This window comes from Myotis myotis, unplaced genomic scaffold, assembly GCF_014108235.1.
Source record: "Myotis myotis isolate mMyoMyo1 unplaced genomic scaffold, mMyoMyo1.p scaffold_m19_p_4, whole genome shotgun sequence".
NCBI lineage: Eukaryota > Metazoa > Chordata > Mammalia > Chiroptera > Vespertilionidae > Myotis > Myotis myotis.
The window spans coordinates 27,870,436-27,888,594 of NW_023416346.1; the positions used below are offsets into that span (position 1 = coordinate 27,870,436).

An 18,159-nucleotide genomic window follows, 5' to 3' on the forward strand; every position below is an offset into this window, starting at 1 on the left:
GAACATAATGGGCACCCAAAGACTGTTAAAGGAATGAAACATGGTGGGCAGGAGACAGTTTCCAAGATAGCAAACAGGGTGACAGGATTGAAGCGTCTATGAGTTTAAATGGGTGCCCTTGGGCTTATAGGCTAAGAGGGCCCTCATTCCCTTTTCCTGAGCTGTTCCTCCAGTCTCCCAACTCCAGATATTCAGGACACAGAGCTGGCTGTCACGCACCTCCCCACCCCATATACCATCAATCATCAGAGACTGTGGATTCAGCCTCTTAATTCCTCCGGAATTCTTACCTTCTGTTTCATCTGCACACCACTGCCCTCAGCTCAGCCCACTTTCTCATCTGCAGTAGCCTCCTCACTAGTCTTTCTGTCTCCTATCTTGTCTCTCCTACTCCCCATCCAGGAGCCAGAGTGAGCTTTCTAAAATGCGCATGTCACCAGTGCTTCTCAACTGGAGTCCATGATTTTTTCTGGACTGCCTGATGAGGTTCCAAACGCATCAGGTAGATTACTAGACCCTCCATTACCTGGCCTCTGCCTAACACTCTAGCTTTCCCTCCAGCCACTCTGTGCTCTTCTCGTCAGGTCTTTGTATGAGACATCCCTTCACCTGGAATGCTGTTCATAACACACTTGCTCAAATCCATGTACAGGCTGGTAAAAGCATTCTCTTAGCATCTCAATTTTTGCTAAGGCCCAAAGGCCGAGGACAAAATCTCAAGTGGTAAGGACCTTCCATTCTGAAGTTATCTTGAACCTTACCTCACAACATTTGTAAAAGAAACCAACTCCAGGTAAAATGCAATCTCAATGTGTAAGGTAAACAAATACAACTTCAAAATGAAAATGTAGAAGTAGGTTCATGATCTTGGGGTAGACAAAAGGTTTCTTCACCAGAATTCAAACAGCACTAATAATAAAGGGGCAAAACATTAAGTTGAACTATGTAACACTTGGGCTAGTGTCTTCATCAAGGGACACCAGTAGGTGAGTGAAACCAGAAGCCAAGGAGTGGGAAGGGATATGTGTCGTACATTTTGGCAGTATTTAGAGAAGGTGAATAGCTATAAACCGATGGCACAACCATTCCTCTCCTAGGAAGTACCCTACAAATGGAGCCCTTAATCTCTGCAGTCATAAGACACGCATCTTCAAGAAAACCTAATAAACTTTAAAACAGAAGTAGAATGAACCACGTTTATTAATAACTTGCATTGTAACCAAAAATTCACAGGAAATTAACAACATTTAACTCTTGGGACAGAAAGGAAATAAAATGAAAACTATAATAACAAATAATTGTAAAATCACAAACAGAACATTAAACAAGTTTTGTGGCATGTGATCCTAGCTAGGCTTAAAGTTTGTAGCATTCAATGCTCTCATCATTCCAAAGAGCAAAGAAAGAAAACACAGAATTTACAGGTAGTTCGTTCCAGGTAGGGTCTCCACCCTTCTATAAGCCGCTCAATATTCCTAGTACTTGTGTGGTGGGTACGGTTCTCTGCCCTTCCCAGTACTGTATGAGTTGGACATCTTTCCTTCCCCTATCCTTTGAAAGTGCTCCATATTTCAGAAATGGACTGTGTTCAAGGCTCAAATGATGCATAAACATAGCAGTGGGTGCACAGGAGATTCTGACATGTGGTGTAAGTGGGAGTCAAGGGAAGTGCTTGTTGGCACTGTCAGGGAAGCATCCGCATGGTGCTCCAAGTACTAGTCAGTGGCAATCATAAAGAAACAGCATAGCCATTTCCACGTGACTAAACTATTGCACAGATACAGGTCAATTGGGCACATACCCATCTATTGGAATACTGACCCTAGATCGAAAAGGAATGCCAGCATTTATATGTTCCCTACTCATACCGATATTGTGGTTGGCTTGTCACAAAGACATTTCATCATAAAGATTAAGAAAGACTTGCCTAGACAGAAAAATAAATCATGTCTAGAACAGTGGCATGAATGAGTGAATACTCTAGAATTTATGTGCCTTGGAAGGTAAGTTTTAAACACAGCAAAATACAAAGCTGTTGTAATGCATAAGCTCAAACAAAACTGTTCTTCCAAGTCAGCCTAGTGCAAGTTAAAGCTTTGGTAGCTTATTGTCACTTTTTTTAGGAACTTTTTCCCTCAACAAATTTTCAAAGAGTTCTTCTCTAAAGTGCATATTAAAGTGGGCTTTCTTAAGGACGCTTGTAGAACAATTGGTGCACTTCTATGGCTTCTCCCCTGAATGTTTTTTTGAATGAAAAATAAGGCTGGATCTCTGCCTATAGCTTTTCCCACAATACTCACATGTAAATGGTCTCTCTGCAGTGTGTGACGCATAGTGCAAATTAAGGTCTGTTTGGCGTCTAAATGTTTTTTCACAACTCTGGCATTTGTGGGGTCTTCCACCTGTGTGGATTTTTAGGTGTTGCATAAATTGTTTTCTATTACAAAATCGCGACTTACACTCGGGGCAAGTGGACACTCCTTGACTAGAAGAGGTTTTCTGGTGTTCTGTGAGGTGTGACAACTGAGTGAATCGCTTCTCACACACGCTGCATTTATAGGGTGCCTCCCTTGTGTGAACTCGAAGATGCCTTTGCAGGTTTGACCTACGAAGGAATCTTTTCCCACACTCAGGGCACCCATGAGGGAGCTTTCCTGAATGAATTTTCAGGTGCCCCTTAAAGACCTTTATGGAAAGAAAATCTTTCCCACACTGAATACATTGGTGTAGCTTCTTTGGGGCACTGTTTTGTGCATAGCCCATGGGGTTGAGAGGTTCTTCCTGGTTGAAGCTCTCAGCGCTTTCTCCTGCAGAAGGATTCTGATCATAGAGTGGCAGTGTGTGCTCTCTGAGTAGCTGCTCTGCGGGATTTCCCATTAGGTAGCTTAGCTCTTCGAAGTCATCTGGAAAATTGGTATCAAGAAGTACATTTCCATCTAAAGAAACAGAAAATAGGTACATACTCTCCAGTTTTTTCCGCTTTGACACATTTTCTCTCCCAATATCAAAATGAAGACTGAACAGAAATTACAGATGCCACCATGTTCCAAGAGGAATGGAGAGCTAGTGACAGAAGAGTTATACTCAACGCTACTGGGAAGATACAAACTTCTTCCAAGTGCCATCCCAAACCTTGTTACCCTGGGAGTAAAGATTAATTTTCTCTCCTATCTTCCCGAGCATTCCATGAACCCTCACTTACCTAGGTTGAAGTCAAAAAAGTCCAGTTCTTCTAGTTCCTTGCAATCCTGTAATTCCTGCCCGCAAGGCTCTTCAGCTGCAAGCTTTGGTGATGGGTATTCTGGCCATAGGAGAGATGGGAGGAAGGATAGTTTGAGTCAACACAGGTTTTTCCAGAGTCCAGGTCTCTTCTTGGACACATGGCCTCTCAAGATCACCCTACTACCTTCTCAGCATTGCTTCACCAGGAGCCTCTGACAAGCCCTTTGTGTTGTGCTTGTTTGTTTTTTAGGATAAGAACAAGACCCAAATGGCGGGGTGGGGGTAGGTGTGTTGGGGGCGAGATCTTCTACTCTGCTCAGTTCAAAGATATTTTCCTCCAGTCTACGGAAGGGAAGTGAATCAATTCTGGTGTGAAGTCAATGCACTGAATGAGTTCCATATCTGTTTTGAGAATGGAATTATGTAGGTGAGGGCCAGAACATGAATTCAATCTTCCTAAAGTGTTACCCTATTAAAACTGACAAACATTGTCTTATTGACTGTCAAGCAATGAGAGAGAGAGAGAGAGAGAGAGAGAGAGAGAGAGAGAGAGAGAGAGAGAGATATGCCAAAGTATGGGGGTTAGGAATGGTTACTGGAATAATTTTAGTAAGAGATATTCAAATTAAGATAGCAACTGAGGTAGGTCAGCAACAGCAATAATAATCTGTATATGTCTGCTTCAGCAGAAGTCTAGAAGTTGATTCTCTGGAAACTAACAAAAATAATCATCAAAAAGTGGTTCTCACTGTCAATCTAAGGACAACCAGAAGTTGTTTCTACATTCACTCTCCTCCTAGGTCTTACCACTGCCCCCTCAGTGAGAGTCGCTGTGGCTCCTGCCTCTTTCCACACACCTTCCTCAGCTCTGTTCAAGTTTACTGCTCTGCAGTAAACTGTGGGTTGGAAATGGCTCATTTCAGATTGAAATACAAGGCAATGTTTCAATATTAGGGTTTATGACATGACATGAGCACGTTAGTTTGGCTAATGTTAATGTGAAGGAAAATTTAACTTTCAGGACATCGACTAAAATACCTTATTTCTACTTCCACAATGAAAAGGCCATATATTTCAAACAAAGATAATTTAAAATACAACTCTTTATTTTGTTTATGCTGTGTCTCAAAGATAATGGTGGGATGAGGGGGTAGGAGCACAGGTCAAATAAAACTGGAGGTCGTGCATCAGAGGAGAGCTGCTGTCAAGTGAAAGTGTGAGGGATCTCAAAAGTGGGGGGTGGACAGAAGCAGAGCCTAGGGTGCCAGAAACTTGTTGGCCCAGAATATACCCAGTAAGAGAGACTTGAAAACCAGTTCAGGATGGCAGGATGTGTTCACATGGTGGTTCCCATCCTGTACATAGAGCATAGAGTTGATACTCTTGAGGCTATAGATTTCATCACAGGTGACCATGAAACCAACTCAGACACCTGTCCCTCAGGTGAAAGGCAGTCAAAGACGAGACTAGTCAAGGGCTAAAGCAGCCCTGGAGGCAGACTCTAGCACCCATGAGAACAAGGCCAGGAGTATTATATCACCAGGCAGCTGTGTCTCATGGACTTACCATTAGTCCTGCTGCCCCTTTCTGTGCAGCACCCAACCAAAAAGGACTGAGAGCTGCCACCTTACTTCCTCTCCCCAGTATAGTACTCCCAGGAGACAGTTTTCAAAGAGGCTGGCCCAAATTGAGCTCCTTGGTAGTTGTTAACCTCATGCACTTTTTCACTGTCTGCCAACCTCACCCCACCCACATCCCTCCTCTCTAACACTCACATCTTTGAGGACCAGGTGCCCTCAACCTCCACTGTCTGGACTCTCAAAGCCCAGCTCCCGACACTATCACTAGTTTACATTCCCCAACCTATGCTCACAGCCCATGCCAGCTAAGGGCACTAACCATCCCCCTTTCACACATCTCACACCCTTCTGACCACAGATTCCAGTAATAAAAATTGGCTGGGAAAATTAATCTTTATTCATATCACACATACTCCCCTCAATTTCCTTTATAATATTCTTGGTGAAAGACTCCTTGCTGAGCAGACTCATTATCTTAAGAGCTTTTGAATCCTGTTCAATCTAATAATGGACATTGTGGGCAGCTATTCCCCAAGGGATGTTTCCTCCCCCTATTTATAAAAGCTATCCATTTTCATCCATTATTCAGTGTTTCTAACCAACCCCACCCCTGGAGAGCTCCTGAGCTATCAAAAGAGAAATCAAGGAAAAGAAGTAAAATCTTTGCCTTACCAGGAGTTTCCAGAAAGGGCAGGTCTTCCCAAGCAGCACCATAGGATGGCTCCTGTGGGATCCACACATCTTCCAGTGGGGCCTCGGAGACAGTTTCCATTGCTTGGAATGGGGGTACCTCCAGGTGGATATTTGGTATCATGTCTGCTATTCCGACTACTGCTGGATCTTCCAAGAGCTTTTCCTGGCTATCAATCTGGAGGAAATTCCAGAACCCATCACTCTAAAATCTATCTAGACCAGCAGTGCCCAGTAGCAATATAATGCAAGCCACCCAAATCATTAAAAATTTTCCCGTGGTCATATGAAAAATAAAGTAAATAGATAAAGTCAATCTTAATAATAAGCATTATTTAAACCAGAATATCTAAAATATCATCTACACTAATAAAAGACAAAGATGCTAATTGACTGTACCTTCGCTACACCCACCAGCCAATCAGAGCAACTATATGCAAATTAACCCAACCAAGATGGCAGTTAATTTGCATATACCAGCTGGGAGTGAAGACTGAAGACAATGTAGAAGGAAGCCAAGCGCTGCAGAAGGGAGCAAAGTAGAGGTGGCAGAGACAGGAATGGAGCCAAGGCGGTGGAGGCGGGAGGCGGGAGCGGAACCAGGCATAGTGGCTGGGGCAGGGAGGGCAGCGGGAGCATGGCGGGGTGGAGGGGCAGCGGTGGCGGGCAGCAGCAGCGGGAGGCAGTGGCAGGAGGCGGCGGGAGGGAGCAGAGGCGGGAGCGAAGCCCTATTCTTGAAGGAATCTTCCTGCAATGGGCCTCTAGTAATTTCATAATGTAATCAGTATAAAGAATTATTAATGAGGTATTTTACCTACTTTATTGTTCACCCTAAGTCTTCTGAATGGGGTGTGCATTTTATACTTATACCATATCCCAATTTGGACTCGCCACACTTCTAGTACTCAAGACTCACCTTTGGCTGTTGCCTACCATACTGATAATGCAGGATTAGACCACAGGAAGAAAATAGTCTCTTGTAGAAAGCCAAACAAAGAGACACAGAAAGGAAGGGAAACCATAAACGCATTCCAGCCTGGAGGCAGGAAACTTTGGAAGAATCCTTCATACAGGCTAACTGCAGAGCCCCATCTATACCCAAGACTCCTTTGCCCCTAATGCCCAACAAGAAGTACTCCCTCCCATCTCCAAAATGCTGCCCTGTGCTCAGCTATCATATGTCCCAAAAACGTTTTACTGGGTGGTTCTGTTCAGAGGACAGGGTCACCGTTCCCAGGACGTGTTTTGGAAATGATGGCAGGTGGTGGCTATCAGAATTAGTGGGCAGAGACACAAGTATAGATAATGCACAGTGCAGAATTGCTCCTGTGCCCCACCTACCTTCAAATATTCATGTAGGTAAAAAGAATCTGTCAAGAACCTCACACTGCTGGTCATATAATCACAAAATATTTTTGCAAATGTTAGCATGACTTGAATTTTCTGGGAAAGCACTCCTTTGGAAATCAAAGTCATGGTGATGTAAAGTACAGCAAAGGAAATATAGTCAATAATACTGTAGTAACTATGTACGGTGCTATGTGGGTACTGGAAATATCAGGAGAAACACTTTGTAAAGTATATGATTGCCTAACCATTATGCTGTACATCTGAAACTAATACAAAATAATATTGAATACAAGATTTGACTTTGGGTGATGGCTACACAATGCAATATACTTATCATGCATGTATCATAGAAATGTATACTTGAAACCTATATGACTCTATTGACCAATCACACAATAAATACAATTTTAAAAAAAAGAAAAATAAATAAGTTTTTTAAAATAAGACTATACCACTATTTAGTCAGATTCATTCATTTTTTTCTCCTTTGGAAAATCATACAATCATCAGCAGCACTGTTCATAGTGTTTAAGCTGTATTCATCTTAATAACTGCCTGTCACCTTTACAGTGAGTCTGTGCAGAGAGGCAAGCATCTGACAACTTCATCAGATATTCTGATGTGCTCAAGCCCAGTCATGTACACACTGGAAAGTTTTTAGTTTATTTTATTTTTTTTAAATATATTTTATTGATTTTTTACAGAGAGGAAGGGAGAAGGAGAGGGATAGAGAGTTAGAAACATCGATGAGAGAGAAACATCGATCAGCCGCCTCCTGCACATCTCCTACTGGGGATGTGCCCGCAACCCAGGTACATGCCCCTGACCGGAATCGAACCTGGGACCTTTCAGTCCACAGGCTGACGCTCTATCCACTGAGCCAAACCAGTTTTGGCAAGTTTTTAGTTTATAATAAACTACCTACTATTCCTTTATATTTCTTCTGGATTCCACTTGACTCAGATTTGGCCAACTTGGTTTGCAAAGATCATATAGTAAATATGATCGTATAGTAAATATTTTAGGCTTTGTGTGCCACATTCCTTCTTCCTCTTTTTTTGAACAATGCTTTAACAGCTCAAATCCATTATTAGCTTAGGGGTATACAAAACATGCTGTGGGTGGATCTGGTCTGCAGACCCTAAAGCATAACACCAGTGTTTTTTGATGAATGACTATAGGTAGGTTATGTTACCTGTGAATTTCATTTAAGTATATTTACTGGGACATTAGACAATATTTGTTACAGAGGAGAATTGGCTAAGATGAGGTTGGAAACCACTGACCCATATGTTTTCTCCAGTAGAAGAGAGATGAAAAGGACTGTGCAGAAATTTTGGGCTGAAGAATGACACAGAGACAAATGTCAGATCCAATCCCACCTGCCTCTGATACCCTTTTGGTCTAGTTCCCCAGATCCCAAACTCTTTTCTCACCTTTGTCTCTGTTGTCTCAGGTTTCATCTGTATTTCTTCTAAGAGTGACAGAATTCTTTCTCTACTCTCCGGGCATTGTTCTGTCACCCAGGTCTCTAGCTCCTGGGGCATAATTGTTAGGTATTGTTCCAAAGTTAGAAGCTTCACCATTTGTTCCTTAGAATGCATCTTTGGCTTCAGCCATTCAGAGCAAAGCTCCAGGAGTTTGTTGAAAACATCAGTAGGCCTGACTCCTTCTTTGTAATGGAACTGCCTGAAGCGCTGATGGAAGACTTCAGGGTCATTATCACCCCCCTGAAGCACTGAGCCCAGATTCAAGGAGGCCTGGGTTGCAGAACCCAAGACAGTCATCACTGCTGCCTTCCGGCAATGTACAATTTACCTGCTGTCTAAATTCCCAGGTTCCAATGTGTTTCTTTGTGTAATTCCTGGGGGGTAGACACCTACTGCTGAGGAAAGCGCAAATGAGAGAAACAGCATTGCTTATCAAAGGGGATCCTTATCTCCCTTAAATGCTTGCTTTTTAGCAAAGCCCTTAAGAAGCAGATTATATTCTTTTGGGTAGTTTTAAGAATCTGACAAAAATGTTAAAAGGACCCCTTGGCGTGGTTCAGTGGTTGAAGTGGCTCAGTGGTTGAGCATCGACTTATGAACTAGGAGGTCACGGTTCAATTCCCAGTCAGGGCACATCCCCAGACTGTGGGCTTGATGTTGGAAAAATTGGAGCGATACATACAATAAAAATGAAACTAGTCCACCTTATTACACCATGTACAAGAATAAATTCCAAATGGATTAAAGATTTAAATGTAAGACTTGAAACCTTAAAACTACTACAAGAAAACATAGGCAGTAAAATCTTGGACATTTCTCTTAGGAATATATTTTCTATATAGTTCCTAGGACAAGGAAACCCAAAGAAAAAATAAACAAATGGGACTACATCAAACTAAGAAGTGTTTACATGGCAAAGAAAACCTTCAACAAAATGAAAAGACTGTCTACTGAACATGGAAAGATATTTCCCAGTGATATATTTAATAAAGGGTTAATATTCAAAATTAATTAAAAAAAAAACAAAACACACATACAACTCAACAACAAAAAATAATGATTCATCCAACTAAAAATATAGAGAATCTGAAAAGAGAAACCAAGATGGCGGCATAGGTAAACACCGGAGTTTGCTGCCTCAAACAACCACTTTAAAAATACAACTAAAAGATGGAACGGACATCATCCAGAACCACAGGAAGGCTGGCTGAGTGGAAATTCTACAACTAGAAAGAAAGAGAAAAGCATACCGAGACTCAGAGGAGGCGCAGTGCGGAAGTGAAATACTAAGGTACAGAGGCCCATGCAGAGCGGGCTGGCGGCTGAGGGTGCGGCTGTCATTTTCAATTGGGAGGGAGTCTCAGGCTCTGAGCTCCAGTTCCGGGCGAGTCTCTGGGGACCCAGACTCATACAGGAGAAGCAGGATTGTCTGGCATCGGGCGAGGGCAGCTTTCTCTCAGAGGGGCTTGCAGAGATTACCAGGACACTGAGGAGCAGAGCCTCTGAGGGTAGGACTGAGAGCAGCCATAACTGCTCGCTCCACCCTGTTGATCCCGTGAGACCCGCCCCGCCCAAGCCCTGCAGGGAGGCTTTTGCTGGATAGCCTAAGGCAGAGGCTAGATTATCACTTCCCTAGAGATCCAGGAGCCAGTGCACCCAGAGGTCAGAGTGGGACCATCCAGTTTGCAGCTCCGTGGAACCATAAAGGACACACTCAGGGGGCAGACTCAGTGAGCACCAAAGCCCCATTGAAGCAAGTCTTGCCCCGGAGGGGTGTCTCCAGCACAGAAGTTCTCCCACTGCAGACACAGCTGATTCTCATAGCCAATTGGCCTGGAGGTCAATTCCTCCCAGTGATACCTAAACAATCAAGGCTTAACTACAACAAGACTGTGCACAAAGACCACAAGGGGGTGCACCAAGAGTGTCCTCCTCAGGTAATTGGGGAGGCTGAACCACTGGGACCTAGAGGACACTTAGCACAGAAAACCACTTTATCAACACAGGGAAGCATGAAAAATGAGGAGACAAAGAAAAAGGACACAAATGACAGAAATGGAGGAAAGCAAACTACTGGATATAAAGTTCAAAACCACACTTTTAAGGTTTTTCAAGAATTTTCTAGAAACTGCCGATGAACTTAATGAGACCTACAAGAAATCTAATGAGACCCTCGAGGTTGTGATAAAGGACCAACTAGAAATTAAGCATACACTGACTGAAATAAAGAATATTATACAGAATCCCAACAGCAGACTAGAGGATCGCAAGAATCAAGTCAACAATTTGAAATACGAAGAAGCAAAAAACACCCAACCGGAAAAGCAAAATGAAAAAAGAATCCAAAAATACGAAGATAGTGTAAGGAGCCTCTGGGACAACTTCAAGCGTACCAACATCTGAATTATAGGGGTGCCATAAGAAGAGAGAGAGCAAGATATTGAAAACCTATTTGAAGAAATAATAACAGAAAAATTCCCCTACCTGGTCAAAGAAATAGACTTACAAGTCCAGGAAGCACACAGAACCCCAAACAAAAGGAATCCAAAGAGGACCACACCAAGACACATCATAATTAAAATGCCAAGAGCAAAAGATAAAGAGAGAATCCTAAAAGCAGCAAGAGAAAGACAGTCAGTTACCTACAAGGGAGTACCCATACAAATGTCAGCTAATTTCTCAACAGAAATTTTGCAGGCCAGAAGGGAGTGGCAATAAATATTCAAAGTGATGAATGCCAAGAATCTACAACCAAGATTACTTTATCCAGCAAAGCTATCATTCAGAATTGAAGGTCAGATAAAGAGCTTCACAGATAAGAAAAAGCTAAAGGAGTTCATCACCACCAAACCAGTATTATATGAAATGCTGAAAGGTATCCTTTAAGAAGAGGAAGAAGAAGAAAAAGGTAAAGATACAAATTATGAACAACAAATACACATCTATCAACAAGTGAATCTAAAAATCAAGTGAATAAATAATCTGATGAACAGAATGAACTGGTGATTATAATAGAATCAAGGGCATAGAAAGGGAGTGGACTGACTATTCTTGGGGGGGGGGAAGGGATGAGGGGAATGCGGGAAGAGACTGGACAGAAATCGTGCACCTATGGATGAGGACAGTGGGTGGGGAGTGAGGGAGGAGGGTGGGGTGGGAACTGGGTGGAGGGGAGTTATGGGGGGGATAAAAGAGGAACAACTGTAATAATCTGAACAATAAAGATTTAATTAATCAAAAACAAACAAACAAAAATAAACAAACAAACAAACAAACAAAAAAACCTTGTATTTGGAAAGTCTGGGTGTCATGCAAAACAATAGCACCAGGGCCCCCCCGGTTCAGCCAGGCCTCAGGCCAGATGGGGCTTCATGGTTCAACTTCACAGGTAGCAGCCTAGAAGTCCTAATAAACCTATGTCTTTCACAGTCAAAAAAATATATATACAGAGAATCTTAATAGAGACTTCTCCAAAGAGGACATACAGATGATAAACAGACATATGAAAAAGTGCTCAATGTCACTAATCACCAGAGAAAAGCAAATTAAAACCTCAATGAGACATTACCTCACACCTGTCAGAATGGCTATTATCAATAAATCAACAAACAATACACGTTGGTTAGGATATGGAGAAAAGGGAAGCCTTGTGCACTGTTGGTGCAAATGCAGATCGGTGCACACATTATGGAAGAGCAACATTGAACAGACTGTCAAACTACAGCAGGAAGGCCAGGGAGGGTTGGGGGGGTGGGTAGGAGATCAACCGAAGGACTTGTATGCATGCATATAAGCATAACCAATGGACACAAGACACTGGGAGGTATGGGAGGCTAGGGGAAGGTCAAGGGGAAAAAAAAGGAGACATATATAATACTCTTTGTAATACTTTAAGCAATAAAACAATTAAAAAAACAGTATGGGAATTGCTCAAAAAGTTAAAAATGGAATTGCCTTATGAGACAGCAGTTCCACATACGGGTATGTATCCGAAGAAATCCAAAACACTCATTTGAAAGACTATATGCACCCCTATGTTCATTGCAGCATTATTTATAATTGTCAAGATATAGAAGGCACCCATGTGCACATCAATAGAAGAATGGATACAAAAATTGGTGGTTCACCCTGGCTGGTGTGGCTCAGTTGGTAGGGTGTCATCCTGAATACCAAAAGGTTGCTTGTTCAATTCCACATCAGGGCACATGCCAGGGTTGTGGGCTTGATCCCAGGTAGGGGGAGGGGTGCAGGAGGCAGTCTATCAATGTTGTGTGCTGCCATCCATGTTCCTATCTACTCCCTTCCTCTCTCTAAAAAAAAAAAAATCAGTGAACTATTCTTTTAAAAAAGTGGTGGTACCTATATATATAATGGAATATCATTCAGCCATAAAAAGAAGGAAATGTTACCATTTGCATGGATGAACCTAGAGGGTATCATGCTAAGTGAAATAAGTCAGTAAGAGAAAGACAAATACCATATGATTTTACTTATATGTGACATCAAAAGAACAATATAAACAAACAAACTACAAACTCATAGAAACAGAGGTCAGACTCATGTTTTCCAGACAGGAGTCAGTTTGTGGGGCTGGGTGAAAAATGTGAAGGGATTGAGAAGTACAGGTGGTAGTTACAAAATAATCACAGAGGATTGAACCACAGCATAAGAAATATAGTCAATAATATTGCAATAACTATGTATGGTGCTAAATGGGTACTAGAAATTTGAGGAAGGGACACTTTCTAAAATATATGATTGTCTAATTACTATGCTCTGCAATTGAAAGTAATACAAAACTATGCTGAATATAAACTATAAAAAGGAAAATGAACGTATGTTAAAAATGTAAATGCAACGATTTAAATAAAAGTGATCTTGGCAAAAAAAAAAGATTTATTTGGATGAAAATGTTAGACATATTGTTTAAAAATCACTCACATTCCCAGAAACATACTTATTTATATGTAGGAAAAGTTTTGACATATTGTGAGACATCTTACAATATAAAGCAACAACAACAAAATCTGATGAAAGCCATGGATTCACTTGCTAGAAAATTACACACATTTCCAATTCTGAATCCAATTTCCAAAAAGTTTATAAAATGTCCAAACCCATCCATAAAACCTCTAGAACTGCTATCCAATATGGTAGGCACTAGAGTCAGTGGATATTTACGTTGAAATTTATTAAAATAGCACATCACCTGGCTGGTGTGGCTCAGTGGTTGAGTGTTGACCTATGAACCAGGTGGTCACAATTTGATTCCTGGTCAGGGCACATGCCTGGGTTGCAGGCTCAATGCCCAGTGTGGGGCGTGGGGGAGGCAGCTGATCAATGATTCTATCTCATCATTGATATTTCTACCTCCATCTCCCTTCCTCTCTGAAATCAATTATATATATATATATATATATATATATATATATATATATATATATATATGACCCTAATATGCAAATAGACCGAATGGCAGAACAACCGGTCGCTATGATGTGCACTGATCACCAGGGACTGCGAACGGAGCATGGCGGGCGTAGGCAGCAGGCAGCAGAACACGGAACATGGTGGGAGTTGGCTGCAGTGGGATGGTGGACAGGTGAGCAGGGGTGCCAAACCAAAGCGAGGCACTGGTCCCTGTCATGGGGGTGAGCCCCTGGTGGTTACTGAAAGTTCTTTGCTCTCACTTGCTGCAGTCCTGCCTGGCACTCGCATCTGCTGCCGGCACTGGAGCTGCCGCTTGCATCTGCTGCCAGCGACGACCCAGCTTGAACCTGCTGCCGGCGCCAGAGCTGCCGCTCACACCCACTGCTGGCACCGGCCCCACTCGCATCTGCAGCTGATGCCAGAGCCACTGCTCACACCTGCTGCCAGTGCCCGGCACCTGGCCCAGTCGCTCGGCACCATCAGCAGGTGCGAGTGGCGGCTGCCGGCCCCGATTGCCCCTGAGGGCTTCTCCACCTCCCCCTGCTCCTGAGCGGCAATTGGGGCAACAGCCATCACTCACACCCACTGACAGCACCGGCCCCCCACTTGCACCGGCTGATGTCGCAGAACAACTGGGGCCAGTGCCGGCAGCAGGTATGAGCAGGGGTGGTGCTGTCAGCACATGGCAGGAATGGGGCTGCTTGCCGACAGGGGACCAGGAGGCCATGGTGGGAGGGGCCAGGCGGGGGTGCAGAGGATGGGCTGAGACCCACCTCTGTGCCCACTGTAGCCTCATGGCCCACAGTTCCTTTCAAGGTGCACAAATTCATGCACTGGGCCCTTAGTCTCTTACATAAAAGGCTTGTGGCCGTCACACTGTAATGCCGTCACAACCAAACAAGCAGCGGTTCTTGCAGCGGGTGGGGCAGACTGTGAGCTAGGAGTGGCAATGGTGGGGGTGGCCAGCTGAGGCAAGCAGAAGCGAGTTACTCGTGCATGATTTCGTGCACGCTGGGCCTCTAGTAAAAAATATCTTAAAAAAAAATAAAATACCGTATCATTGCTCAGTGGTTGGCAAACTGCGGCCCCTTGAGTGTGACTCTTCCACAAAATACCAAGTGCAGGCGCGCACGTACAGTGCGATTGAAACTTCGTGGCCACACTCAAGGGGCCAAAGAGCCACATGTGGCTCGCGAGACGCAGTTTGCTGACCACTGTCCTAGGTACATTGCCAGAGTAATACTTATTATACTAGTGAGGAAACCCGAAAGTTCACATAGCCTTTAGTAACCCTCAGTCACCTGCAGTTATGGGCATCTTAGCAAGAGCCATGCCCTGCAAAGGCAGCAACTTATCAATCTCTCATTTTTCTCCACTTCAGGTATGTATAGTTGAGCCAACATCATCAGGAACCTCATATGCATTGGCATTCCCAGGGTCTTTCTCATGACAAAAACACACTACCCAAAGTAGGCCATCAGGATCTGGTCTGCATTAATAACAAAAGACAGCTATCATGTTCAGCACGCTAAGTACCAGGTGCTATTCCAAGCCATACACACACACACACACACACACACACACACACATACACACGGGGTGGCCAGATTATTATGACCACCTGACGTTTGTAGGCAAATTAGCTATAATTTCACGCTGAAGTTGCTGGAGGGCCTGACCATTATAAATAAGGAAACAGGTTGTTTACCATGACAGTAGAAGTGATTTTTTTCTGAAGATATGGGTACACAACGCGATTTAACAGCCTATATATATATATATATATATATATATATATATATATATATATATCCAGATTATTATGACCACCCCATCAGTACTTCGTTGGGCCACCTTTTGCCTTCAATACTGTGGCAATTCTTCTTGGCATTGACTCCACGAGATGTTGAAAGGTGATGCGAGGAATCTGACACCATGCCTGATGAATAGCACTGTCCAGTTCTGTGAGATTAGATGGTTGTAGAACCAGCTGCCTGATGGCTCTTTTAACTTTGTCCCACAAATGCTCAATTGGATTGAGATCTGGTGATTGTGGGGGCCACCTAAGCAAGGTAAAGTCTCCCTCCTGTTCTTAAAAACACCCCTGCACAATACGAGCACCATGGCATGGCGCACTGTCTTGTTGGAAGAAGCCATCTCCATTGGGATACGCCATCAACATGATAGGATGAACTTGATCAGCAACGATACTTAGGTATGTTGTGCTATTCAGACGTTTATAATGATCTGGCCCTCTAGCAACTTCAGTGCAAAATTATAGCTAATTTGCCTACAAACGTCAGGTGGTCATAATAATCTGGCCACTCAGTGTATATTGTTGTAGCTCTAAACCAGCCGTGGGCAAACTCCGGCCTGCGGGCCGTATTCGGCCCGTTTGAAACGAATAAAACTATTGAAAAAAAAGACCGTACCCTTTTATGTAATGATGTTTACTTTGAATTTATATTAGTTCACACAAACACTCCATCCATGCTTTTGTTCCGGCCCTCCGGTCCAGTTTAAGAACCCATTGTGGCCCTCAAGTCAAAAAGTTTGCCCACCCCTGCTAAACAGTGCCCCGGACCACCCCCCCTTCATTTCCAGCCCCCGTTTGGGGTCCGGGACATGTGCCCGCCCCTCCCCCCTTTCCACACCCCTAGCCCGCGAAAGGACGGTAATTCGGCCTGGCCGCCACCCTCCTTCACGTCCTGCTCCCGGTTGGGGGTGGGGTGGCCCCCACTGTCGCCACACGCCCCCGACTGTGAAAGGGACCAAAGCCCATTTGCTCGCTGCCCGGCCCCGCCGTTCCTGGCCTTCGGTGGAGGGACCGCACCGGCACCGGGCGCCTCCGCGCCTTCCATCCCCGCGCCCGTGTTGGGACGGGACGCGCCCCCACTTACATTCCCACGCACGGTGAGGAGCAGCCGCCCGCGCCGCGCCCGCTCCCAGGCCCGGGGCCAGGACGGTGCCCCGGCGGGCGAGCCGTCGGAAGGAGCGTCCCGGAGTCCGCTCCGCGCACCCACCGGAGCCCCCCTCCCCCCACCGCCGTCCCTAGGGACTCACTTCCTGACCGCGGGCTCGCGGGCTGGTCCTGGTGCTGCGGTCCCGGGCCCTAGGCGTCCATCAGCCTAGGCTCCGCCAGGCCGACTGCGTGCCACCCGCGGGCAGACCGGCGTTTTCCTCCGAGTGGCTCTGGGGGCGGGGCCAACAGGGTCTTAGAGCTGTGAGTGGCGGGCTGCGCGCGAGGCGACAGGAGCGGGTGGGGGTGGGAACGCTTGGGTGTCCGGAGGCCCCGGCTGTGCCCTCGGTGGCAGGAGACTCCTGGAGAGCTGGTTCAGAACGCAGGCTTCGGTCCTGGCCGGTTTCGCTCCGTCCATAGAGCGTCGGCCCGAGTACCGAAGGGTCCCGGGTTCGATTCCGGTCAAGGGCACAGGCCTCAGTTGCAGGCTCGACCCCCACCCAGTAGGGGGCGTGCAGGAGGCAGCCAATCAGTGGTTCTCTCTCATCACTGATGTTTCTGTCTCTCTCTCCCTCTCCCTTCCTCTCTGAAATCAATAAAAATATTTAAAAACAAACGAACAAACTCAGATTTCTCACCTGCACCCCCAAACCCTGAGCTCCTGACACTCGCATTAAGAGCATTTTAATAAGTGTTCCTGCGATTTGACTCGCCCGTTGTTGCTCTAAAATTTGCGTTTTGACCCTTTTGGAGTTTATGAAACACGAGAGCCCTCAGACTTGAAAGAAATAATGAACCAGGTAGAATTATTAAATTATTAGATGTTTAAATGCCTCTAAAAATGTAGGGACCACGTGAATCAGCAATTTCACTCCCTAGTACATATATATCCAAGACAGCTCAAAGTATGTCCACGCAAGCAAGTGTCCACAAATATGCATGTCAACTTTATTAATAAGAGCTAAACAGAGCCCTAGTTGGTTTGGCTCAGAGGTTAGAGCGTCAACCCGAGGAATGAAGGTTCTTGGTTTGATCCAGGTCAAGGGCACATACCTCCACTGCAGGCAGGATTCCTGGTTGCCAGTGGCAGGCAGCCAATCAATGTGTCTCTCTCATATCCATGTTTCTCTCTTTCTGTCTCTCCCCACCCCCTTCCCCCAACTCTCTCTCTAAAAAGAAAACCAATGGCGAGGATTAACACACACACACACACACACACACACACACACACACACACACACCAGAGGAAACAACACAAATGTCCATCCATTGATTATTGGATAAACAAAGTGGCATATCTGTGCAATGGGGGAGTATTTAGCCACGTAAGAGAATGAAGTAGTGATGCCTTCTAACACATGTATTATGAAAACAGTGTGCTAAGTGAAAGAAGTCAGTCACAAAGTACTGTACATCGTAGGACTCCATGTGTAGGAAA

The 18,159-nt window shown here is 44.6% G+C and overlaps 1 protein-coding gene across 1 annotated transcript; it reads right to left on the bottom strand.

The window, feature by feature from the left end:
* Positions 1 to 1,200: 1,200 nt before the first annotated feature.
* On the bottom strand, positions 1,201 to 16,937 carry LOC118653276 (zinc finger protein 449-like). Its single transcript, XM_036303970.1, has 4 exons — positions 16,826 to 16,937; positions 5,475 to 5,670; positions 3,203 to 3,301; positions 1,201 to 2,936 (listed from the first exon to the last, which is right to left on the bottom strand). The coding sequence occupies exons 2-4, from the start codon at positions 5,614 to 5,616 to the stop codon at positions 2,221 to 2,223; spliced, it is 957 nt and encodes a 318-aa protein (XP_036159863.1). The 5' UTR covers positions 5,617 to 5,670; positions 16,826 to 16,937; the 3' UTR covers positions 1,201 to 2,220.
* Between the last annotated feature and the right edge of the window lie 1,222 nt (positions 16,938 to 18,159).

What these genes read in the sequence shown, in the direction of transcription:
- LOC118653276 (XM_036303970.1), bottom strand. Translation starts at nt 5,616, where the DNA reads ATGATACCAAATATCCACCTGGAGGTACCCCCATTCCAAGCAATGGAA. An exon ending in GCCCTTTCTGGAAACTCCTG is followed by an intron (nt 3,302 to 5,474) that starts GTAAGGCAAAGA and finishes TCCTATGGCCAG; the next exon opens with AATACCCATCACCAAAGCTT. An exon ending in CTTTTTTGACTTCAACCTAG is followed by an intron (nt 2,937 to 3,202) that starts GTAAGTGAGGGT and finishes CTGTTTCTTTAG; the next exon opens with ATGGAAATGTACTTCTTGAT.